Source organism: Lytechinus variegatus, chromosome 9 (assembly GCF_018143015.1).
Source record: "Lytechinus variegatus isolate NC3 chromosome 9, Lvar_3.0, whole genome shotgun sequence".
In the NCBI taxonomy this organism is placed as follows: Eukaryota; Metazoa; Echinodermata; class Echinoidea; order Temnopleuroida; family Toxopneustidae; genus Lytechinus; species Lytechinus variegatus.
In genome coordinates this window covers 24,607,094-24,633,981 of record NC_054748.1, presented here as the reverse complement: position 1 = coordinate 24,633,981, position 26,888 = coordinate 24,607,094, and the positions used below count along the sequence as shown (strand labels likewise).

The following is a 26,888-nucleotide window of genomic DNA, read 5'->3' as shown; positions in this document are numbered from 1 at the left end:
TAAAAAAATCAATGAAATTTAATTTTCTCAGAAAATTTAAAATGGTTTTCACCGTTGTATATCAATAGACAAATCATTTCAAATCATGAATAGAAAATAAAATCAGGAACCATATGGGGCAGCTGCTCGTTTATGACGTACGTCACAACTTTGAACTCTAATAACTTTCGTTATCTTTAACGGATTTTCCTTAAACCTTCACCAATATTTTTTTATTTTTTCTGCTATTTTTACAACAAAGTTTTCTTCAGGGTGAACTCATGCCCCTCTAAATATTAACCAAAACGGTCCTCATAACTAAGCTATATATGGACGCATAGTTCATAGCCCTCTTCACCGATCGTGTTACTGATCAACATTGAAACATGAAAGTTAAAGGTCCGACAAGTCCACCCAGAAAAATGTTGATTTGAATAAATGAGGAAAAACAAACTAGCATAACGCTAAAAAGTTTCATCAAAACTTCCGGATGTAAAATAAGAAAGTTATGACATTTTTAAAGTAAAGTTTCGCTTATTTTCCACAAAACCGTGATTTGCACATCTCAGTGGCATGCAAATGAGACGGTCGATGATGTCCCTCAGTTCACTATAGTTGTTTTCTATTGTTTGAAATGCACAATATTTCATCTTTTTTTTACAGATTTGACACCAACTTGACTGAACCATATAGTATTAAACAATGCTAATTCCACACGTTCATGGAGGAATTAATCGTTGTTTCACTTGACAAGGAGGAGAAAAATCATGAGAATTTCATACAATAAAGTACAAAAGAAATAGTAAGTGGATGATGTCATCAGTCTCCTAATTTGCATACAGATCAGGATGTGCATAACTGTATTTTGAAATTAAGTAAAAGTTTAAAATGTCATAATAACTTTCTTATTTTAAATCCGATTTGGATGAAATATTCAGTGATATACGGCTTGTTGGAATTTTCTCTTTTTATTCAAATAAACTTTTGTTGGGGTAGACTTGTCCTATAATTAAGTTTGAAACGGTTCTCCCATCTCGGCCCCTTTATTCTTCTTATTATTGAGAAACGACGACGAGTGCCTGCCAAGAAGCTATATATAGTAATGTGCCAAAAGGACTTTCTCGGAATCGAACCCGTGCACGATTCCTCTTCACGAGGATTTGAATACTAGTACTAGTATGACCGCGTGGTTCAAAGTAAAGGCCGAGTACTTAGATGGCACGATGTGGCTGTAGGGCGGAGTGTTTGGAAGCCCGCGCCTTGTAATTTTATGATCGTGTTTTTCAGACAGACAGCAAGAATGTCGTCCACGGCCACGTCCATTAGAATTAGAATTTCAAATTCATGGCAAGGCTGGCAGGAAGTAAAGAATATATATGATGGGGAGTTAAGAGCTATTGACGAAGCTTTAAAAGTGCGGAAACGTGTACACAAATTACAGTCTTCGTCCCACGATGATTTTGCAAATCACTTGCTCGACGTCCACCGCAACTGGTGCGAGGCGTGCCCTACCCCAGGCGGCCGACGAGGCGGGCGGGAGGAGAGGTCAAGCGCCGGTGTTTCAGAATCGTCAACCACCTCCGCCGGTACTGACGTCATCGTGCTAAATCCGAATTCCCAATCTATGGCATCGTCAAAAAATAGGTAATTAACCTGATTCAGGCCTCTACAAAATTTTTTTTCGTCACTTGCCCTGTTGGGCAAGTGATGAAAAAATTTGCTTGCCCGATAGAAAAAACTGCTTGCCCAATTTTTTAAATGATTTTTCATTATGACGGCACTATACTCTTTTTATTAAAGGGGAAGTTCACCCTGACAAAAAGTTTATTGTAAAAATAGCAGAAAAAATAATAAAAAATATTGACGAAGGTTTGAGAAAAATTCATCAAATAATTAAAAAGTTATAAGAATTTCAATTATTTGATTTGTGACGTCATATGCGAGCAGCATTCCTACATAGCGAATGGTAAAAAATCAATGAAATGTCATTTTCTCAGGGAATTCAAAATTGTTTTCACTGTACCTTTTGTATATCAATAGACAAATCATTTCACACCCGATCATGAATAGAAAACATAATTAAGTCATCAGGAACCATAAAAAACTTGAAATTAATGCATTTTATATTACATAACACATGGGGCAGCTGCTCGTTTATGACGTCACAAATCCAAAACTTTGAACTCTAATAACTTTCTTCTTTAACGGATTTTCCTCAAACCTTCACCAATAATTTTTACTATTTTTTCTGCTATTTTTACAACAAAGTTTTTATCAGGGTGAACTTCCCCTTTAAGGTATACTAAATAACAATTGAGAATCATGTCCAGTATAAAAGAACACACATTGAAAAGGATATTTTCAGCAACGTAGGCCTGAGTCTTTACATTTATTTTGGAGAAAAAAAATATTTTATGGCTATTTAAGGTTTTAAAAAACCCTTCAACAAAAGTTGCTAAAATTTCATATTTTGCATCTTTAAATCCATGAAATGGCTACCTGCGTAACATATTTCCTTAGAATTGCTTTCATTTACCGTAGTTGGAAACTATAAAGAAAGCCAGTGAAAAATGTTCAGCTCTTTATTGACTCGGAAAAAATTATTTTATCAAAAGTGGAGTGGCTAAAATTTCACATTTTGCATCTTTAAATCCATGAAATGGTCATTTATTTTCCATATTTCCTTGATTAAAAAAAAAAAAATTATTTGGAAACCATCAAGTCTTTTCTTCATCATTTTATGATGTTCCACTCGGTCAATAATTTTATCTACATGTTTTCACATGCTACTTTTTTTTCTATTTTGAGGAATACCTGTTCACTTATTAATGAATTATTAGTAACATTGTTTAATATTGTATGATTTTTAAGTAATTTTTTTCACTATGCTTAGAATCTTGGGTGTGTGTGCGTGTGTGTTTGTGTGGGTGTGACTGTGAGTTGAACTTTGATATAAATAAATTCAATATCTAATTTCTACTTCGCCTATTCCAGTACAATAACCTGTACTCGGCCATGTAATAAAGGCCCACATACCCTAACTTTTCCTGAAGTTCTTTGAAAACGCAGACTTCTACAAAAATTGCATTTCTCTATGGGGGAGTCTAAATTTGGTGAGAATGTATTCATTAATAACTTAAATATACATGACAATGAAGAAATCATCAAACTTTATTGGAAGTTTTGAATAATATACCCGAAATGTAAACTCTGTCTGAAACAGAAAATCACCATCACTGAGGCCTTTACTGAGCGAATTGTCCCCCAGAGCTCTGGCAGAGAGACAGAGCTCAGACTGGCTAGCTAGTATGCGCACGTGTGTGAGCCTCCCGCCGGCCTTGTAAAATAGATGGATCTTTGTTTGATGATTTATTGTCTGATATTTACCTCATCCCCTCAAAAAGGGAAACAAATGAATTTTAAGTTATAATTAACAAATACGGCAAGTTATTTTGGATGTTAATAGGCCGTTTTGAAAAGCAAAGCCGAATGACATGACAACTCACCAATGCGAGGTTACTAGACTCTGTGATTTATTTCCTGTGTAATTCTAATTATTTTATCACAGAATTGTGATATGGGAAGGGGGAAAATGTGCATTAGAAATTGCACATGGTGGTAGTCATAATGGACCCCTATACTACATTCAACTGTTTCCCGGCGCCATTGCGTTGATTTTTTTCATACCTGGTACCATGTATGGAAATACGTGGTACAGAAAAAATAACGCAATTTCGGAATTTGAAACTGCGCTACTCGCTATTTTTTAAGGCTGATTCATGATTTTGAGTGTGGATTTTGGATGATTTATGGAAAAACGAGGTACGGTACAGAAAAAAAAGACGCAACAACCACTTGCCCAATCGGGCAATTGACTTTGAGAGGTGCTTGCCCGCACGTCATTTTCACTTGCCCCGGGCAAGCGGGTTTGTCGCGCCCTGCTCGGCCTGCTGATTACTTGAAACTATGGAGATTAACTAATTCCGGCAAGACTTCCATCATATCGATATGTCCCCTCCACCACTCATTCAATGAACAAGGTTATGAATATAACCTAACCCAGGGGGCCGTGTAGCGGTTGGGAGCCCAGGCAGGATCGTACGTGCCATTTGGCATACTCACCTGACAAGCGTGAAGTATGGTCAAAATAATTCTCTGAATAAATAGTTAAAACAGAAATCAAGCACTTACCACGATTATATGGATGATGGTCTAACGAGTGGAAGTTTTTCTGACATCTGGGCACAGACTGGAACCTCAAAAAACGAAAAGTTCTCTCCTACCCCCGTCTCGATCGGCCATTTTTGTTATGAATTGTAACAAAATGGCCGATCGAGACGGGGGTAGAATGAGAGAACTTTTCGTTTTTTGAGGTTCCAGTCTGTGCCCAGATGTCAGAAAAACTGCCACTCGTTAGACCATCATCCATATAATCGTGGTAAGTGCTTGATTTCTGTTTTAACTATTTATTCAGAGAATTATTTTGACCATACTTCACGCTTGTCAGGTGAGTATGCCAAATTGCACGTACGATCCTGGGCTCCCGGCCGCGTAGCGGTCGGGAGCCCCCTGGGTTAGATATAACCTTGTTCTCAGTTACATCCCCATGTGTGGCAAAATAATGGTGGCAATGTTTGGCTTAATTTCTCTTTTTATATGGAACAAATGCTTGATTTTCTTACACTGTCAGTTTTCATAACAGCTATTCATCATATAACTTGGCAAGTTATGTAAATTTAATTCTTTAAAATATTTTTGTTAATTAAAAATAGAGATTGAAAATGAAAATTTTCTTTCCATATTACTTTCCACCAATAGAGGGCGTACACAAAAATATGCCCAAAATTCAAGTTTTTGAGCACACTGGTGAATACAAAAAATATTCCCAAGTTGCTAATGAAAAAGAATTGCAACTGGATGGAAATTAGTAATTTTGGTCACAAAAGTGAAATTTTAATGATTTTTCAAAGTGTGTGCTATGTACAGCATTGGCATACCATAGTCCTACCTGTAGATTCCCCACAGGCAGGATGGTTGCAGTGAACAAGTGCCCTCCACCAGTCATGCCTAGCCAGGCGGCTTCTAGAGAGTAAAAATCATTTACTAAGCTAACGAACGTAAGGTTACTCTCATCAGTAGAGGCGCTGGTCAGAAAATTGGCATAGTCTAGCCTGGAGGCTTTCAGGAGTAAAAATCATAGTACTATCGTACCTCTAATCTAATTTAAAGGTACGATAGTACTATGATTTTTACTCCCGAACGCCTCCAGGCTAGGATCGTCCCAGTTTACAGGGACTGTCTCAGTTTATAAGGATTTCTTCACACAAGAAATCTAGGAAAGTTCATTCACCTGTCAAGTGCCGACACCAATCAAGTGTGCTAGTCAATGTAAACATATCAGGTTTCATAACAAGATTATTGGAAGACGGTAAGTCATGAAAAATAGACAGTGAACTGGGGGGAATTGAGGTCACTGAATCTATTTTTAGCACTCTCAATTTCCGTAATTGCTGTCTTTGTCCCGTAGGGGGAAGTGAAAAAAAAACGTCCCCATAAACAAGGACAGTCTCAATTTATCAAGACATGATTTGTCTTGGTTTATGAGGATATCCTTGTTTTCTGGGACAATCCCAATTTTTGGACCAGCGCCTCTACTGCTCATAGATCTATACGAAGCCAGGGATCCTATCTCATAGACCCACACAAAGGAAGCCAAAACTTGAAACTTTCACCCCCGAGATTTCTTCTTTCATTCTAAAAGATCTAGACCTAAATCATGTAGATGGGATAAAACTTCATTTCCGACATTTCTACGCTTGTTATTTTTGAAGAAGAATTCATAAAAAAAAATGAGAAAAATATCATGAATAGACGGAAGAGACTTGCCCGATGTTTACACCGCTATCTTGTTTTCTATTGTTCTTCGCCAACGTTACCCGACGCACGCGTCTCTCAAGTCTTTTCGGCGACCCCGCTTCTTAAATCTGAGCTAAGCCGCCTCTTGCTCTAGATATATGGCGCATATTCTGGCATTTTAGAGGGAAAATTTCAACTTTTTAAAGATGAATTTTTAGTTAAAATGAGGACTTTCTGAAGGTAATTGATAGTGTCTTTGTATATTAAAATGTATTTGGGGTGAGTTTGGGTGTTTGAGTGTGCAGGCTTGCAAAATAGATTTGCCATGTCGAATCTCGGCGGCGGTCGAATGAAGGGAGGGTTACTCTAATACAGGGCTCCACACTAACCCATTTTTTCTACTGGTCCAACCTATTCATGTCGGACCAGTAGATACCCAGTTTTTCAAATTTTTACTGGTCCGAACCTAAAATCTACTGGTCCCAAAAAATAAAGAAAACATTAAGAAAAGGCGCAAGTTTATTTTTCTAGCCTTTCGTTACCCCCCCCCAAAAAAAATGAAGGAAATGAAGGACAAAAAGAAAGCAAGACCGAAACGAAGAAAGACAGAAACGAAGAAAGAAGGAAAGGAAAATAAAGAAAGGAAGAAAGGAAGGAAAAGAAAGAATAAAAGAAAGGAAAAGAAAGAATAAAAGAAAGGAAGAAAAAAGGTAAAGAAAGGATAGATGTGAAGGAAGAAAAAAAGAAAAAACTAAAGAAGGAAAGGAAGGAATAAAGAAGGAACAAATATAAGAAAGAAAGAAAGAAAAGAAAAGAAAGAAAGGAAGGAAGGAAATGAAGCAAGCAATAAAGAAAGAAAGAACAAATCCAGAAAGTAGTAAAGGAAAGAAAGAAGAAGCAATAAAAAGAAAGGGTCAAAGGAGAGATGGAAAGACAGACAAAAGAAAGAAAAGGAAGGATTGAAAGAAGGAAGGAATTAAGGAAGAAATGAAGGAAAGGTAAAATGATAGATAGAAGGAAGGAAATAAATAAAGGAAGGAAGGGAAGGAAAGAAGCAAGCAATTATAAAAAAAGAAAAGGTAAAAGAATAGATGAAAGGAAGAAAAAAAAGACCGAGAGACAAAGAAAGGAAGGAATGAAAGAATAAAGGAAGCAAGCAGTCAAAAAAAAGAAAGGAAGGTAAAAGGATGTAATTAACAAAGGGAAAAAGGAAAGAACAAGACAGATAGAAGAAAGGAAGGAATGAATGTAATAAAGAAAGGGCTGAGAAGAGAAATAAAAAAAGAAAGGGTAAATAAATGATGGATGGAAGAAACAAAGAATGAAGAAAGGGGTAAAAAGAAGGAAGGAAAGAAAGGAAGAAGAAAAGAGATGAATATAGGATGGATGGACTCAAAAACTAAAGAAAAAAAATATCAGAAAGAGAGAGAAAAAGGAAATAGAGAAAATATTTTATAAAAGGATAGAAAGAAAAAATGAATTAAAGAAAAAAGGGAAATTTAAAAAAAAAGTAACAAAAAAAATCGAGGGAAGAAACAAAGAAAGATGAAGAAGGAAAGAAAGATAGGAAGAAAGCTAAAACTATTATCATAAAAAATTTATCAGTTTCTTTTTGGCTCAATTAAAATAGCTACGAAAGAAAGTCAGATACCAAGTGTATCAACACACACATAAATGCATATGTGGGGCTATTATGTATTCAGACGATATCACCCGAAACCCGATCTGTTTGAACCAAAACAGAAGTGAAAATTTCTCCTTTTACTGCTTACGAATGACAGAGTTGCTCCAATTTTTAGGAAATATGGACATTATAAGAGCCTTTCATGAGTATGAACCTTGAATTTTGACAGTTCTGTGAGAGATTTCTGCCAGAGTTTAGCCAGGCTTCGTTCGTGCGGCCAGTGGAGAATTTACCATGTGAGCTGTGTGGCTGACTGCATGTACACAGTACAGCTGTATGCATGCTGTATAGTACTCTAACACTTACGAATACGTGCGATTCATTCTGTGTGTATTCTGTGTGTGAATGGCTGAATTTAACGGGGGAATGGTTTGCTGTGAATTTGACCATTTCTGGAAAAGTTATTGGCCCAACAATGGTTTTTATTACTGGTCATGTCGGACCCTTAAATCTTGCTATTTTTGGAAAAATTACTGGCCCGACAATGATATTTTTTACTGGTCATGTCGGACCAGTAAATCTTCCAATTTCCGAAAATCTACTGGCCCGACAGCGATTTTTACCGGTCTGAGACCGTCGGACCGCCGCTAGTGTCGAGCCCTGTCTAATAGATTATTAGTCAAATTGAAGAAAATTAAGAGCAAGAGCATTCACTTACCCCGTCTGTTTACGTCGCCATTTTCCGTTCTTTTGTTATCGATACCTACATGTAGATACCACACGCGTGCAGAGCTGCAACTTAGATTTTAAAAATACTTGCATTTGCCGATTAATATCATGATTTGTAAAAAAAAATTTTCGGTTGATAAATATGAAGTAATTTATATGATTTTTATTGATTAAAACAAATATTTTACGATTCCTGATATCTATCGGCAGATGCAAGTAATTTTGTAATCCAAGTTGGCAGCTCTACATTGTAGAGCTGCCAACTTGGATTTTTTCTTGCAACACCACCTTAGAGTCGCATTTAAATGTCTAGCTGCGCATGGTGTAAAAGGCATCGCCGCATTGGTCAGATCATGAGATAAGGACGCGCACTACTGCCTATTGATCAATAAGATTGCGCATTGCATATCATGTACGCGTCGGCATTTAAGTGCGACTTAAGTCATACTTATATCTTTGTGAAACTGCCCCCTGGTATTCTTAGTACCCTTCTGGTAGCTGATGTTACCATACCTTACTTGTAACAACCACACAGTAAAACATACTTTAACTTTATTTTCGTTCTATTTTCCTCTTTTCTTGTCATCTCCAGATTGGTAGGTACAACGAAGAAAGACCAAGCAACCCAAACCATTCAAGATGTATTCAGCTGCTGCCACTGTGGTCTACCTCAACTCGACAAACCCATGCCACCATTAGCAAGGATACAACCTGCAAGTCAACATCTTGTTGGCTCCCAGCCGACCATATCTGGTCAACAGACAGTTCTTTTGGCGCCTGGAGTAAGGATTCAACAGCAGACTGTTAAGCGTAGCGATGACATTAATCGTCCTTCTCCTCTCCAGGGCGTGCCTTCCACCGTTAAAGTCATCAAGGTTATTAAATCGAAAGGAGGAGTTCAGGGACAACAGTCGGGCACTAGTTCTCAAGCTGTGACAAATGTAATGCCAAGTGGTCATCTGCTACTTGGAACCCCAACAGGGTCATCTGTGTCCTCAGTAGGTGCTGCCACAGGTTCGGGTAAGAACCTTCGAACGATAGTTGTGAACGTGCCTGCTACAAAATCATCAGGATTTCTCAGGAATGTCCCAACGGCTCTTAACAAACTGTCAACATCATCAGTATTGCGTCCTGTCAAGCAAAGGTCAAATCTGGTTGATCCATTGTCTTGTGGTGGCATCGGTATCTCTGAATCAATTCCAGTGGTGAAGACCGAACCGCCTGAAGACCTTGAGCAGTTGCGTGGTCCAATGTTCAGTCAAACCAAATGTGTTGACGAAAACGATGACGATGAGGATCACGTCTACGATGATGGTAACATAAATCTGGACCACGAGACAGAACTAGAGTCTACCAAAAAGGTGTGTGAATTGGTAGATCATCCTGCGACGGTTACCGTGAAAGAGGAAGTTTTGTCCGATGTAGAACAACCTGACACAAAGCTTTCTGAGGAGGAGGAATTCCTGTATGATCCCACGCAGGATCAAGGAAGCAATGCCGGGCAGTCTTCTGGAACTGGAGGGCTTGAAGAAGAAGAGAAAGCAGATGCTGAAATGGAGGATGAAGAGGAGGATGAGGAATACAATGAACTGGAAGACGAGATGGAAGACGAAATGGAAGACGAGGAGGAGATCGACTATGAAAAACAGGAGAAGGCTGACCCTACGTATGATCCTACAAGTAGAAGAGGCAAATCTTCGGTTCTGGTAATTATTTTTTTGGGTGAATTTCAAATGTGGTGATTTAATTCTTCCAAGTTGTTTGCACCCAATGGCAGAGCAAGTGCTGCTTGTTATTTGTCAATAAAATTGAAAAAAAAAGATATACATTCGACTGCAAATGGTCCAGTACAGACAATTTTATCCAAATCGTTATATGACCCAGTACTCTAACAAATTCCAAGAAATATGGATGCTTCCAACAAATGTTTTATTGTTGTTTTCATTCACCAATGGGAAATTATTTGAGAAGATAAGAAAGAGTGTTGTGCCATTCACTGAATTTGAATTTCTTGAAAAGTGAATTATTATTGTAGAAAGAATTTATTCAAGCTGAAGTTAAAGTCAGTTCCCTGTATTGATTCCAATGTTATTTAATATTTATGTCAGTGTAACAGTATTTCATTTTCAGTGTTACAAATACAAGTGGCCTTATACTTATCCCTTTTTACACAGGATTTTCTTAGCCCCACACTATCGCTAACCCCGTACTATCCTTAACCCCGTACTATTTTTTTCCCTTTTCACACATGCCAACTTGTTATTGCTAACCTCGAATAAGGAATGCTTGCTTTTCACACAAGAAACTCGCTAACCCCGGACTATTGGTAGCTCATGAATATTTACGAGCGTACTGAGGGGTCATTCGGGTCATATCCAAAATCGCTGACTTATGGCGCGCGCTTTTTCTCATCGCCGTGTTCGCTGTTCATGAATATTCATTATGCTTACCTCTGATTGGACAACAGGGCTGGCTCTGTTGTGGGGCATGAATGGGAGTGCTTAGCCCACTTTCGTTTTACACTAGCAATCTTAACCCCGTACTATCGCTATTAGCACCGCAATTGCTGGGATAACACTGCTTTTTTGCAGTGCCAAATAATCCTGTACTAAAGGTCGGGTTAGCCCACTTTGCAAAATGCTATGTAAAAGAAAGTGGGCTAAGCTTAACCCTGTAATATACATGTAGGTGGGGCTAAATAGCAATTTAGCCCCACCTATAGTACGGGGTTAAGGAAATTTTAGCGTGTGTAAAAAGGGTATTAGATTTTTTGTGCAGGACCACTCAGTCCACTTTGGGCACTTCTGGTCAGGGTATGCTTACCCTGACCAGAAGTTGGTTGTAAATTTGTAATAAAAGGATAAATAAATTGTTAACTGTTTGATATAAATACATCAAAGAATAATGGAGTTATGAATCTTATAGATTTTATTTCATATAGTATTCTTTGACAGATCTGATTGACCTTGATTAATGTACTTCTCAAATTTTTTCGCTTTTATTGTTCAAAACCAACTTATTTTTAGGGTGAACTTCCCCTTTTAAGGGGAATCCACAGCCTTGGTCATACATGTAAAATGTTGTGTTGGAATGAAGAAAAATAAATAAAAAAGAATGGTGAAAGTTTGATAGAAATCGGACAAGCAATGGCAAAGCTATTGCTGTTCTAAAATTTAGATCCCTATAAAGACTATGTAGATTTCAATATGGCAATTGGGTAAGTAAATTATGACAAGGACATACATGTAGGCCATGGACTTCATTATCAGGGATTTGTGATTTACTCTTAAGTACCTATTCCCTTTATTAGGGCAATAATCTAAATATAACCCAGGTAGCATTGTTCTATGTCCTAATGAAAGAAAAAATATAACTTGAAGTAAAACTTTTGAATGAAATGACATTTTAGCCATAATATGTATTGGAGTACATGGTAGAGTAGTCCTTGCCTTACATCACTATAACATCCCATATGCAGCCAATATGAAGTCTCCATGTGTATAGTGATTACCAATATTTACAACTTTGAAAATTCATAACTTTCGTATTGTTTGTCCGATATTGTTCAAACTTTGACCTATCTGATATCAACTTGTCTGATTTTTCTTTTTCCTCTAGGAACAAGTTTTTATTTGGGTTGTGTCCCACCCCTTTTAAGAGACCAACAATAACATTTTGTGATATAAAAATGCCGTTAAAACAGAAGTGTGCTTTATTATTATTCAATCTAATGCAGTAACAATCTAATGAATGTTCATTCTTTGTTTTTCTTCTCTGTTGACAGCGTTCAAAGAAAGGCAAAGTTAATTCAGATCCTGTGTACACGTAAGTATTAATATCACCCCCCCAAAAAATAAACACCATTAGAGCATTTCCTTAAGATTTTTTTCAGTGATTTTCACCGACAGATGAGCTACCCTCCAATCTAATTTGGCTGAGTGCAGATAAGTCGGTAAAAATAAAAATCCGGGGGGGGGGGGGTGTTGATAGTCATATGAATTGCCGTACACATGAGTGACCCCAAAACATGCTTAAAGGGGTGTTTTTTCAGTTTTGGATGTGGGCCGCACGTGCATGATAAGGGTATAAAAAGGACATATTTACAAGAAAAAGGATGGTTGCTGTTTCCCTAGGGGTCATATTCTGGCGACAACCTGTTTAGGGGTCAAAAAGGAAGCCCGCGATAAACTTGTCTAGGGGGTTATTTTGTACGTAGAGTAAAGCTTGCTTAGGGTGTGTTTGGAAATAATTTGGTCATGCATGTGTACAACAGTATATTTGACTGCCGCCCCCCCCCCCCCCCCCCCGGGGTGAAAATCAAGAAAATGGAGGTCATTACTCTTTATGATGCTCATAAAAGGATCTATGTATCATGGATGATTCCATTACATTTTCATTTAAAATCATTGCACCCACACAAAAAATGTACTCTTTAAGCAAGTGATTGACCTCAAACTTTAATCCAATTCTATTTATAATCTTCAGAGTATTCTTTAATTTTTTTTAAGGAAAAAGAAAACATGCACATGGGGGGGTTGATCAATTTAGATTTTTATCTCCAACCTTGCCTGAAAAGAGAGCATTAGGTTTACCGTGAGAATGCATGTACATGCAATAAACATTGTTTCCTATTGTGAATGCTCAATGAATATTTTGAGCAAACACAATAATGCAAAAGCATACAAATTATAGGACTCTTCCTCGATACATATGCTGAAAAAATCACAATAAAGAATGAAACTTGCATGAATTAGAGTTTCAAATCATGGATTCAAAACCCAGGATGTGACTGCTTTGCAGAAATGCACTTCTGCTGTTGGCATTGTGACTTTAGGAGCAACATGATTGAGTACTCTGATGTGTTCCACTAGGGCTGTTATCGATAATGTCTTGATCGCTAGTCTTGTCGATAGTAGCTTGTTTTTTTGTCACTTTATAGCGATATTATAGCGATATTGTTTGATAATGCCTGATACTATGTCGGGACACAGTGATTTTCTGTGATTTCACGGAAACAGCCTTTTCAAACAGAAAATCACAGAAAACATATTTTTCTTTAAACTGCACAGACCAGCAAAGGAAATTCCTCCAAAATCTCAACAGAAAAGAATACTTACTAGCAACAAAACACGATCTCACCCCACTTCGCTATAATCATGACAATCCAAACATCATGACAGCACTCTAGTAGAAAATCTAGGAATGCAAATTACTTCATTGAGTGAAAGTGCAAGAGTAATTGAGTGAAAGTGCAAGAGTAATTGAGAAATTGATATTTTAAACATAAAACTTAATTGAAAGAAGCTATATGAACATTTCTAAATTCAATGTCCTGATATTTGTCTTTTTACTGGTTGCCGCCAGTGTATATTTGGTGGATAACGACAAAACAGTGAGCTAGAGAAATGCATTAGAAATTTCAGTGGCACAAAATACTGTGAACTATTACGACTTCAATGCTTTATCTACAATATCAAAACTTTCACACGATGTTAAATTTCACACAGTTAATGAACCAAGAGTAGCATTGTGGAAATTAGATTGCCATGCTAGACTTTTTCTTCTTGAGTTTATCAGTTGCAGAGTATATCATTGTCATTGTATGGTAGCAGCCATTTTGTTCTTCTTGTTTGTGACCCTCAGTTATGCCTACTCCGCTGCGGTTATACAGTATAAACTGCATTTTTATACGCCCATCCTAGACGGGTCATATTATGGTATCACGCTCGGTGTCCGTCCGTCGTAACATCCGTCTGTCCGTTGGTTAACTGGCATGGATCCCAGGAAGCCTATTGATTTTGAGGTCAAAAGGTCAAGTTCACAGTGACATGTTTTCATCTTACCCTCTGAAATCCTTGTGAACGCTATAACTTCATTTGAACTTGACCAAGGCTCATGTAATTTGGTGTGTATGATGCTAGCATAAATCCCCAGCAATTCTATTGAATTTGAGGTCAGGCAGTCAAAGGTTAAGTTGCCACTTTTCTTGCTTGACCAATAACTCCATTTCCTGCATTACAGGCGGCCGTATTATGTACTCGCCTTAGCAACACTCTTAATAGTTTTGAGGTGCTGTACATTGTACCTTGTATTACAGGAGAATCTTTTCATATCATTGCATTCCCATTTGTAGGAGTTCTGAGGATCACGGTAGCCTTCAAGAGGATCCTGGAAGGGATGGAAACAATGGTGTTGGGTTTCCAGATAAGCCAGGACGATTCAGGAAAGGTTGGAGTCGCAGGGGTTCTCGTATAGGGTTTCCATACCCAGCCAATTGCCCTCTCATGTGTTCTTACGTTTGGAAATCTGCCGCCGATAAAACCAGCCACATGTCAAGCCACCTGCCTACAGATCAGGGTCGGGAAGCCTTCAAGGAGGCTATTGAATCTTTGGAGAAGAGGATCGGCAACGAGTACACGCACAACATGGGATGGTGTGATGAGTGCGATAAGTTCAGCGCGTGTCTCCCGTCTCACCTGAAGAGCGTCCACCGAAGACGGGACAAGCTGTGCCCGCAATGTGGAAAGATGATCAGGGTCGGCGCAATGAAGAGCCACATGCTGTCCCACGTTCATGTCGATGAGAAGGACTACGCCCAGTGTCCGATGTGCCCTGCAAGGGTGAAGCATCGAGAATACCTGAAGCAACACATGAGCCGTTGTCACTTTGGAAATGATGAAAGGAGTTTCACGTGCTCGACTTGTGGGAAGAATTTCAGGTCCCAGCATGCTCTCAACAAACATGTAGTCATTCACAGTTCTGTAAAACCGTTCCCGTGCACCGAGTGCGACAAGGCATTTAGTCAGCAAAGCAACCTGAAGATCCACATGCGACAGCATACGGGACACAAGCCGTACGGATGTGAGATCTGCGAGGCCAGTTTCACCAATAAAGTCAGCTTGAAAAACCACAAGAAGAAACTTCATGGCATCGACTGGTGGAAAGACAGAGAATCGTTGAAAGATGATGATCTTGAGACAACCGAGAGTCTGACCTCATAAAAAATGATTCTCCAGCATGATCTTGGCGAAGAATGTCTTGAAGGTATATGACCAGTATCCTATACACTTTGGTCAACCTCTACATTGTTCACTGAATACAGATTTAGAAAATGAACAACATGAAAGAAAAATGCCAATTCTGGTAACGATCACAGAATGAGTTTAAACAGAATCCAAAAAAAAATCACCACCAAAGTCTTTGTTTGTATAAAATAAAAATATGTGCCAAATGGCACTGGAAAAAAAGTGTAATTGCTGACAAATGAGCAAAGTAAGCATGGCATTACATCAAATGTCGGATATTTTTGAAACAATATTAATGCACTGTCCCACATATGCTTTTCTGTGTTAGGGATCATCAGAATTAGTGATTTTGAGCTACAATTCCATGATTTTCCAAAATCAGTTTATATTAATGTACCAGATCTAAATGTTGTTTGATGATATTTTGACAATTAAGCTTGATTTACATTTTTTTCACGAAATAATTGTTTGCTAAAACTACAGCATTTTACCTTTACAGAATATCTATAGGAAAAACAAGAAAATTCAATCTTTGAGCTTTCATAATAAATAGATTATAATTATATTACACCAGATAATGAAAAGTAATCGAGCTTCCTGTAACATAATTTGAGCTCGGATTGTTATGCTGTATTATTGAATAAATCTCAGATATCCCTTTCCCCGATTTGCCAAATTATGAAGTAGCCAAAATGGTGAGATATTGCCTTTACTACATGTTGAAGAAGGAGAATCTGAATATAGAGAGCATTTGCATTTTATTCATTTGCCCATATTTTCTGAAGTCTGGTCCAACGTATGCCATGGTCCAACTCTCTGCTACAATTATGGGAAACCGGAAACGTTGAAGTTTTGTTAACATTGTATATTTATTATGTTACTGTGCAGATACAAACCAATAGCTCCATCTCGAGCCCTCAACTGTGTATTTATAACACACAGTCAATGCGAGACCACACATGGTTGACTCCCCCTTTAAGCCATTCAATGAAGAATCGCCTTTCGAAACACACTTTTTAGTATTTCATGCTTTCTTCTCATTGATCAAGTGAGACTTGTACCTCTGGTCCAATTGTTATACAGACAGAAAATCACACGAATCTGAAACTTGGTTTGGACTGAATGTTTTTAAAAACCATAGGCGCGGTATAATAAAAATCGCAATTCAATGTAGCCTTTTATTATGTGGCTGCTAGCAAGCATTTATTTTATCAAGAATGAGAATGGTTTTAAACTACACATGATATAATTTGAACGTATCATGTTTAGGAGAAAATTCAATTATATACAAGTTTCTATGATGCATATAGATGTGTCTGTGTATTTTTTTTTATTAAACCAAGAGAACTGTCTGTGGCTTTGGATGGTTTGCACGCTCTACAAATCTATACTACGGAATTCTGGAGCCAATGGCCCGTATTCTGAAGTCATGTTTAACTTAAGACTGTGGTCTAACTCTGTGCTAAAGTTATGGAAAGCCAAAAAATGTCAAAATTTTCTGTACATTGTATATTTCTTATGTTTACTGTGCTCTTTCCTAACTCGTGAATAATGGAGAAAGCTTATCTGTTCGAAACAGTTCAGAATGATTTGAGAGAAAAATCGGTTGATAAATTGAAATTATACCGAGAGATTTATGCCACTATTGGCTATCCATAATTAAACCACAACTTCAAACCACAGTTCCAATTAAACCTGATCTCAGAATACGGACCAATGTGTTTAAAGTTGAATTAAGAAGACGATTTCAAATATTGAGATATTTACACTAATAGCTACCTTACAACCCCCCAAACACTTAGAGGTGATTCGACCCCCCATTTTCTTTTTTCAAAATAGTGAATTTGAACGATTTATCCCTACTCATTTTCCCTGAGTTTGCTCCTGCAATGCCTACCGAGACGGGCGTTCTTTGACTGTGACGTCACCGGGGGGTATAGTAAACAAGGCAGCTCGTTTTGTGTACTATGCACGTACGTCTTCATATATACCTTTGTGTCAAAACTTCATTTTATCGCTATTGATTTTGTATGTGAATGATATTGAAAGGAAGTAATAATTATTCAAAGACATATGGTCAATAATATGTCCCTACATTGTTAAAACTGTTCTTCTTTGTAGCGATTTTTAGACGGTTTTAATCCCGGGGGGCACTCGACCAAAAAAGTGGTGGGGGTGTGCCGCGGGCGAGACAAAAAACGGGGGCCTTGGAGCGGGCTTATTGTAAAAAGGAGGGTCCTCGGAACGGGCTTCGGAACGACAAATGTTTGTGAAAACGGGGGTCCTTGGAACGGATCGCCAGCGTGTGAGCGCGTATATGCCTCCCTACGGAACGGTCATGCGTGCATGATGCCGCTAGCGCGGCCTCCGCCGGGGAGGTCTGCGGCCGCTTTTCACCAAAATTGCAGCTCATTCAACGCGATCGGAGCGGCGTAACGAAAAATATGCGAAGCTTTGGAGCGGATTTCTCTCTTCTTTTTTCTCGATAAGAAGAAAATGCTATGCCTTGGAGCGGCTTTCTTTGTTCTTTTTCTCAACAAGGCAAAAATGCTATGCCTTGGAACGGAAATTTGAGTGTAAAAATGGGGGTCCCCTCCGCGGCACATACCCACTATGCATTATATACTGAGTGCCCCCTCCCCCGGGGTTTTAATGCCTCAACTTGTTTTCGTTCGGGACTGTGTCCGTGGTCAAGCAAGTCATAATGGAATAAAATGCAGTTGAAGTTGTATCTGCGAGCCGGAGAACTTGCAAAGAGGAAATGATTAAAAGTATATTTATGGCCGTATTATTATTTCAAATATATAAATTTCCTCAGAATGGTACCATAGACCTTAAAAGAATATTTTCAAGGCGAATAATATGAAATTTCATCGAGACCTCACCAGTCGATAACGTAGCAGACGTGTTTTCATGACATATTTATCCGCGTGTGACGCGGCTCTTGCAAAAAACACAGTTGGTTGCGGAATTGATTTGTGCCGACCGGCCGCCCGCTCCGGTACAGCTAGCTGTCGAGCTACCGCTACCGTATATACCTTTCTTGCTGTCTTCAACTCACTTGCGAATTGCGTTTGTTTATGTGACAGTGACGGTAATTAAATATAGAAAACAAGTCGGAAGGCCGAGAAGAATAGTTCCTACGTTTGATTTCAGATTGTTCTGTGGAATGAGCTATGAGTGGAAATGATCCAGAGTATATAAAAATGGAGTCAAAGACAAAAGGAAAGAAAAAAAGACGCCAGGGGATCACTGCATGGTCATGAACTGCGGGTCGACGGTACATACCAGACCGTACCACTACAGACAGACCCCACTACAGTGCACTCAATGCCTGGCCGTGTTGTGTGTATTGTATAGGTGTGCAGCACGCACAGAGCTGAGCTAGCCGCCGGAATTACTTTCCAGCTACTCACTTGATCGAACATCGTGATAAAATAAATGAGAAATAAAGAAAATATCATCCAATAACTCACTGTTTGCAATCTTACATCATGATTTAAGAGTTCATGATAATTATTTATACTGTTTTTTATACAGGGAAAGTAAAGATTTGTACATATGATTCCTCTTTGTTTGATTTGAGTTGCTTTGAAAAAAAATTAAAATCATCTTTCTCTCTCTGCATAGCATTTCTGTATTACACCCCGGCACCTCTTATCCTAAATTCCCCCCGGTGACGTCACACTCAGAGTGATTTTTCTGTACACTCGTCTCTCGTGCTCTGACAGGTGGCTAATTTCATAGACTTTCAAAGCAAAATATCGAGAAGGCAGAGGATTTTTGTGACATGCTATCTGTTTGAACAACTGATATATACTATATATTGTGTGTGGAACCCATATTTATGGAAACTCACCCCCTTCTTAATTCAACTTTAATACTTGTCACAAGTGCTTTTGCACATGCAAACCAGGGCATCTATGGAGACAAACAATATACAAATATTTCGTGTGTAATGCTAACTTTTCAGAGCTTTTTTTTTATCAGGGATCTATTTGAAAATCCCAAGGTGCAAGGTCATTTTTAGTAGGGCACTTAAAGGTCAAATGCACCTCAGAAAAATGTTAGATAAAAATCAGACAAGCTCAATGCTGAAAATTTCATCAAAATCGGATGTAAAATAAGAAAGTTATGACATTTTAAAGTTTCGCTTATTTTTAACAAAATAGTTATATGAACGAGCCGGTTACATCCAAATGAGAGAGTCGATGATGTCACTCACTCACTAATTTCTTTTGTTTTTTATTGTTTGAATTATACAATATTTCAATTTTTACAAATTTGACTATTAGGACCTCTTTGCCTGAATCACAAAATGTTAAAATAATGGAATTCCATGTTTTCAGGGAGGAATGAAACTTCGTTTCACATGACAATGACGAGAAAATAAAAATATTTCATATTTCATTTAATAAAATACAAAAGAAAAAGTGAGTGAGTGATGTCATCAGTTCCTCATTTGCATTCCGACCGAGATGTGCATATAACTGTTTTGTGAAATGAAGCGAAACTTTAAAATGCCATAACTCTCTTATTTTACATCCGATTTTGATGAAATTGTCAGTGTTTTGCTTGTTGAATTTTTCTCTTTTTATTCAAATCAAGTTTTTGTTGGGGTGGACTTGTCCTTTAAAGGAAAGTGAAGGCGATGCTCACTTTAAGGGCATCAATACTAACTTGTACTTTTCAATGAGACACTTGCCCTAGGGCACCAAGATCTTGGGCAACATGGCACTTATTCTGGCCCAGGTCTACAAATATTTGGAAGGGCATCAAGGCCAATCGAGAGGGCATCGGAGGCCATTGCCCAGGGTTAGTTTGAGGCCTGTTTAAAGGGATGGTCCAGGCTGAAAATATTTATATCTAAATAGAGTAAAATTCACAAAGCAAAATGCTGAAAATTTCAACAAAATCGGATAACAAATAAAGCGATTATAGAATTTTAAAGTCTATCAAAATTTTGTGAAACATGCATGCACATCATGAATATTCATTAGGTGGGCTGATGATGTCACATCCCCACTTTCATTTTTGTTATTACATGAAATAAATGTTTCATTTTTTTTCATACATGTGTAAATGTGTCTCCATTATGATGAAATGAATTGCGGCAATAAATAACAAATGCACTTAATCAGTTTTCAATCCAATTGTCTAGTTCTTAGAAAATTTGAATAAACCAAATTTCATATAATAAAACACAAAAGAACAAGTGAGGTTATGATATCTTTAGCTCACCTAATGAATATTCTTTAAGACATGCCTAGTACTTTTTCACCAGAATAATGCAAATCTTTAAAATTCAATAACTTCGTTATTTGTTGTCCGATTTTGATCAAATTTTCAGCGTTTTGCTTTGTGAATTTTACTCTTTTTATTGAGATATAAATATCTCCAGCCTGGACCATCCCTTTAAGTATTTGTGTACTTTGCATTGAATACCCTTTGGGCAAAGGAGAGTCCCCTGCAAAAAGCAGGGAAAGATTACTTGATATAATTACTAAACACTGCATCTCGTAGACTGTTCGTAAGTACTGCAGACTGAACCGCCATTCCTAGTCATGATGATTTTCTCATCCAGGTTTCTCCACTCTTCCATTTGTTATAGGCCTGACATCAACTTAAATGAGAGTGACGACAGTCTTGAATTTACATCTAGCAGTGAAGAGGACAAACCCCGTCGAAGGAGAAAACAATCCAAGAGTAAAAAGAGTCAACCAACTTTCCAGTTCCCCAAAGAATGTCCAGTCTGTTTAGAGGCGGTGGAAACGAAACCAGAAATGATCAAACATTTTGAAACACACATCCCGGTGGGAGAGGGCTCAGATGCGATCAAGAAGGCTGTCAAGTTGATCCAGAGCAAGTTGAAAAAGGGACACCAGTATAACATGGGTTGGTGCGAAGAGTGCAAGAAACTGTGCATGAACTTCAGGGGTCACTTCATGGCATGCCACACTGCCATTCTTCACAAGCTGTGCCATCACTGTGGGAAGGTGGTGAAGAATGCACGGATGGAAGATCATATGATCTGTCACATGGAGGTGGACGAAAGCGATTACGTCCAGTGTCCCCGGTGTCCGTTGAAATTCAAGCACAAGAGATACCTTAAGGCTCACACGTACCGGGTCCATAGTTTGAAGAGGACTCAGCAGTGCCCCACCTGTGGAAAGATGTTCAAACGCGCTAACGAACTTAGTAAGCATAAAGTGATTCATGCCGCAACAAAGCCTCACCCGTGTTCGGTTTGTGACAAGGCGTTTACCCAGAAAAGCAACCTGAGGATACACATGCGACAGCATACGGGAGACAAGCCGTACGTCTGCGACGTCTGCGAGGCGGCTTTTGTCAATAAAGTCAGCTTGAAAAACCACAAGAAGAAACTTCATGGCATCGACTGGTGGAAAGACAGAGAAGCGTTGAAGGATCTTGATCCTGATCCTGAAAAGACTCACAGTCCAACCTTGTAAACAGTGCTTGCATCGCACCATCTTGCTCAAGCATGACTAGAGGTCAATCATCAATACATGTACAGACTACACATTTCAGAGTTATGCTCCTTCAGGAGAAATTGAGCTTGTCCTTGAGCTTGTCCGTAGCCTTATACGTCAAGCCCTTGGCATCGGCCTTTATTGCCTTTGAGGTCTGAAAAGTCCTTGGCCTTGGCGTCTGGCGTTGGTAGGCATGGATTGGTGAACAGATAGAGTCATTGATGGTAGACCTGGGGCCCGTTGCAGAAAGAGTTGCGTTTAAACGCAAACCCCCAAATTAATCGCAAGTCCCAAATGCGTGCTGTTGATTGGTTGAAAATCAAGTTGCGCAAGATTTTTAGAGTTGCGATTGATTGCAACTCTTTCTGCAACGGGCCCCAGGGCCCCGTCTTGCAAAAAGTTACAATTGATCCAATGAGTTGTAAGTTGTAACTCTATGGAAATCCATCAGTGTCAGAATTTTTTTCTACAGGAAATTTGCAAACTGTCCTTTGTAAACAAAGGAGAACACACCAAATTGTCACGAAATCAATTAATTTGTGGATATACATTCATATCTAGAATTTTTTTTGAACAAACATGCATTTTATATGTTGACTTTGCTGGCTTTCCATAGTTGTGATTGATCGGATCGATCGCAACTCTTTGTAAGATGGGGCCCTGAGGGAGAAAAATAAAGGTGATGAGTCAAGCAAGGAGAAACTGAATTCAAATACATTGAAGATAAGGGGAGAATGCCATGAAGAGTCAAGTTAGTGGTTTTCAGTGAGCAATTTACTCTTAGCCAATCAGATGCAATGATTTCCAGTAGCTTATAACAATACTCGATGAAAATCACAGACTTTGTTTCATGGAACGCTTCCTAGGTAGGTACAACGAGCCACCCCTTTTAATAGGTACGGAACAATGCTCACATACAGGTAATGTGCCAAGATTGGGTATACATTTCATGGCCCCGTCTTACAAAGACCTTTTATTGATCCAATCAATCGTAACTATATGGAAATCCATCAGTGTCATAATTTTCCGTACAGAAAATTTGCACAATGTTTTTTGTAAACAGAGAGAAGCACAGCAAATTTTCAAGAAAACAATGCATGAATATACATCATAGTTAGAAAATATTTTTAATAATTATGCATGATAGATGTTGATGTTGTTGGTCCAATCAATCGTAACTATATGGACATCCACCAGTGTCATAATTTTCCGTACAGAAAATTTGCACAATGTTTTTTGTAAACAAAGAGAAGCACAGCAAATTTTCAAGAAAACAATGAATGCATGAATATACATCATAGTTAGAAAATATTTTGAATAAACAACATGCATGATAGATGTTGATGTTGCTGGCTTTCCATTGTTGCGATTGATCAGATCAGTCCCAACTCTATGTAAGACGGGGCCCATATATCACATTTTTAGGGGGCAAGTTTCATATTACTGTAGATATAGAATTAGTTTTATCTTCTTTTGCAAACAGGCAAACTCTGTAAACCACTGTAATTTTGCTGGATGAGAGTTTAATGCATCCATATAACATATAAACAATTCTGTTCAAATGAGCAAAAGGTGATGTTGGGGGGGGGGGGGTCAGGGGAGGAGCACCCCCATCCCCTTGATTTTCAAATGTTGAAACAAGAAATAAAGAGGGAAAATCAAAGATAGTATAGAAAAGTAATAGCTACGACTTGTAAATATATTTTTATACCGTAACCATATTTGTAAAGTTGAAAGAAAGAAAAACAAAGGATCTTTATGTCATTTTACTTTCCTTAATAATGTTTCCCGGGGGCCGTTTCATAACGCTGTTCGTATTAAAGTTAAGAGTGACAACTGGGTCCTGTCTTTCAAAGACTTTTGATTGATCCGATCCATCACAACTATGGAAAGCCAGCAATGCCCTCATCTAAAATGCAGGTTTATTCCTAATTATTCTCTAGATATGATGTGTATTTTTATAACATTCATCGTTTTCTTGAAAATGTTATGTGTTTGCCTTTGTTTACAAAGTACATTTTGCAAATTTCCTGTAGAAAAAAATATGTCACTGATGGATTTCCTTAGAGTTACGATTGATTGGATCAATTGCAACTCAAGACGGGGCCCAGGTGATCCTTTCTAGTGGTAAATGATATTCACCATTACATATTCAATGGTGAAGATTTAGCTTGTAACAAAGGTTCACCAGTCGTTTGTAAAGTCGTTCTGTAAAGTCGTTCGTAAAGTCATTCATAACTTTTTGAGCAGCTTCATGAAACACCCACCCGGTGTTGCTCCTTTGTGTATGATAATGATCATGAGGACCCTGTTTCATTAAGCTTAGTGACTGATTACAGGGCTTGTTTCTACGATTAATTACATTGATTATTGTGTATGATCGATTGTAAAAATCAATCCCATGATCGATTAATAGGTAATCAATCAAAGGGGTTGATTTGATGGAAATGTTGATATTTCAATGGGTGATTACTTATATATTAATTAAAATTACTAAAGTATATTGATAGGAAATCAATCAATTTACATCAATCGTAGAGTTGGTTTTTTATGATTAATTTGCTTTGTGTGATGGTACATTGATGCCATCGACTATTAATGCATTGCATTAGTATATGACATCTAAATAGATCCTTGTGATTTGATTGGTTGTTTGATATCGTTCATTGAGCCCATTTTGCAATGACGTCATCAACCGTACAATTTTGGGATCCGTACGATTTTGTCCATTGCAAGTGCGCACCGAGACTGCAGCTGCAGCAGGCACCATCAGCGCGCATGTTGTAACGACGTAACAATCAACAGACCAAATTCATACTGCATAAGCATATGTTTTGCATCGAAATTCATTAAAAAAAATCAATTTCAGGTGTCATATAAACCAAATAATTAATTTTTTTTCATTTGTGCAACTGACAGAATACTTCATTTGGTGAAAGATGAAATAATGATCCATTCAACTCGGCTACGCCTCGTTGGTTGGATCATTTAATCTTTCACCTCTGTCCATTGCACTCATTAACATTCATTATTTGTATAACAGTACATGTACACAATGTTTTTAATGAATTATGACATTTTGTTAACCCAACTCAGAATGAACTACAAGGAAATTCTGGAACATATTTGAGAAGAAAATTGATTATTTGAAACAACTCAAAATTGGATATGCTGCAGCAAAATATATAGAGGTGTTTGGACAAAAATATTTACAAGTATATCATGATTTTAACTCGTGCTAGTATTTATTATGTTTAATATAGAAATCATTACAATTCTTGCCACTTAGTTCCATCGACTTGGAACTACCTATAATCATGGACCTGCTATAATGTGGAGTGATTGTGTCCCCTTCTGCAATATATATACTTTACTTTATATACGTACATGTAAAGGTTCATTTATACAACGTTAAGTTATTCTGGCTCCTGCCCCCAGGGGGGCTACATTGTACTTACATTGACGAGTGGATACCAAAAAAACATGTAAAAGGATGTCTTTTTAAGATAGGGCACGTTACGTATGTAACGTGATGAGGGTGTCAAAAACACAAAAATAATGAAAAAGGGTATCTATTTCGCTAGGAATGCTACGTGTTTAGGGTCAAATTTGCGGGGATGATGAAATGAAATTTAAATGTTTTATAAGGGATGTCCTTTTTGCCCTATTTCTACGTGTTAAGAGTCCGATTTGCGCGAGGTGTGGAAGGGGGCTGTACTAAACAAAATGATGTGTAAAGGTAAAACCAATGACCGATGGACCCGTGACATAACTCGCTGTACTTGTTTAGGGGTTCATTTCAGGGAATAGTTGCCAAGGGTATCGTTTTGTTTCCAGTACTTGTTAAGGGTAGGGTTTCACATGCCAATACTTGTTAAGGGGTGCATTTTCAGAATATGGAAAATATGTGTTTAGGGTGCTTTTCAAGACCCCATGGTCGTGCATGGTATCCCCTCGTCAATGGAAGTGGCCCCCTGCCCTATCAAATTTATATGTATTTATTTTTTATTTTTTATTATTTTTACGTCATTCAGTTTTTACATTGTTTTTATTTAGGCTTTTAGAATTTAGTCACATTGTTTAGTATAAATTGTAGTGTAATACATACAAACATATAGATTAGCTATTTATTTTTCCTTTAACTCTATGTTATGTGTAATCACCAAACTCAGATGATCATGCACCTCTTGTCCTATTTAGTCTTTTATGATTACGTATATGATTACATAATGTATAAAATATTTCTTTGTTAGATATGATTGTTGTCATGGAAATCATCAGTTAATGCCAAGAAAGGAATGAAATAAAGCAATATTTCACATGAAAAACCCTTTGAGAAATGTATTTTACATGAAGCTGGAGTTCGTATTGAAGATGATGATGATGTACAGATGTTGATTTTGAACCATCGTGATGATGTAGGTGATTATGATCATGATGGTGAGGATAATAATGATAATATAGGTATATTTACCCAGGGATGCCACTCGAAAACTGTTCTCCCAGTGGGCCCTGCTATTATTATTACCCCTGCTTTTAATAGCTGGGCTGCCTAGGCGCTCAAAGCATTCAAGGAATTTCTTCCTACCGGGTACCCATTCACCTCACCTGGGTCGAGTGCAGCGCAGTGTGGATAAATTTCTTGCTGAAGGAAGTTACGCCATGTCTGGGATTCGAACCCACGACCCTCTGTTTCAAAGTCAGAGGACTAATCCACTGGGCCATAACGCGCCACATGGAGCCATAGTATCACTAGGATACTAGTGATGATAATGGTGATGAATGTGATGAAGATAATGATTGTGATGATGATTGTGATGAAGGTGGTGATCATGAAGATGATGGTGGTGATGATGGAGGTGATGATGATGTCGATGATGAGTGGGGTGATGAATGTGATGATGATTGTGTCAAAAGATCATCATAAAGATGATGATGGTGGTGATGATGGTAGTGACGACGATGCCGATGATGAGTGGGGTAATGATTGTGTCGAACGATGATCATGAAGATGATGATGGTGATGATGTAGGTGATGATGATGCCGATGAGTGGGGGTGATGAATGTGATGATTGTGTCGAAAGATGATCATGATGATGATGGTAGTGATGATGATGGCGATGATGAGTGGGGTATGAATGATTGTGTCAAAAGATGATGATGGTGGTCATGATGATGCCGAT

The 26,888-nt window shown here is 38.0% G+C and overlaps 2 protein-coding genes across 2 annotated transcripts; both read left to right on the top strand.

The window, feature by feature from the left end:
• The first annotated feature begins 1,210 nt into the window (after positions 1-1,210).
• LOC121421506 (zinc finger protein 652-B-like) lies at positions 1,211-20,909 on the top strand. The gene is made up of 5 exons (XM_041616237.1): positions 1,211-1,623; positions 8,781-9,894; positions 11,973-12,013; positions 14,322-15,232; positions 20,825-20,909. The coding sequence occupies exons 1-4, from the start codon at positions 1,250-1,252 to the stop codon at positions 15,187-15,189; spliced, it is 2,397 nt and encodes a 798-aa protein (XP_041472171.1). The 5' UTR covers positions 1,211-1,249; the 3' UTR covers positions 15,190-15,232; positions 20,825-20,909.
• On the top strand, positions 20,781-21,683 carry LOC121421899 (zinc finger protein 567-like). Its single transcript, XM_041616701.1, has one exon. It carries the CDS (start codon positions 20,781-20,783, stop codon positions 21,681-21,683), a length of 903 nt encoding a protein of 300 aa, XP_041472635.1.
• The last annotated feature ends 5,205 nt before the right edge of the window (positions 21,684-26,888 follow it).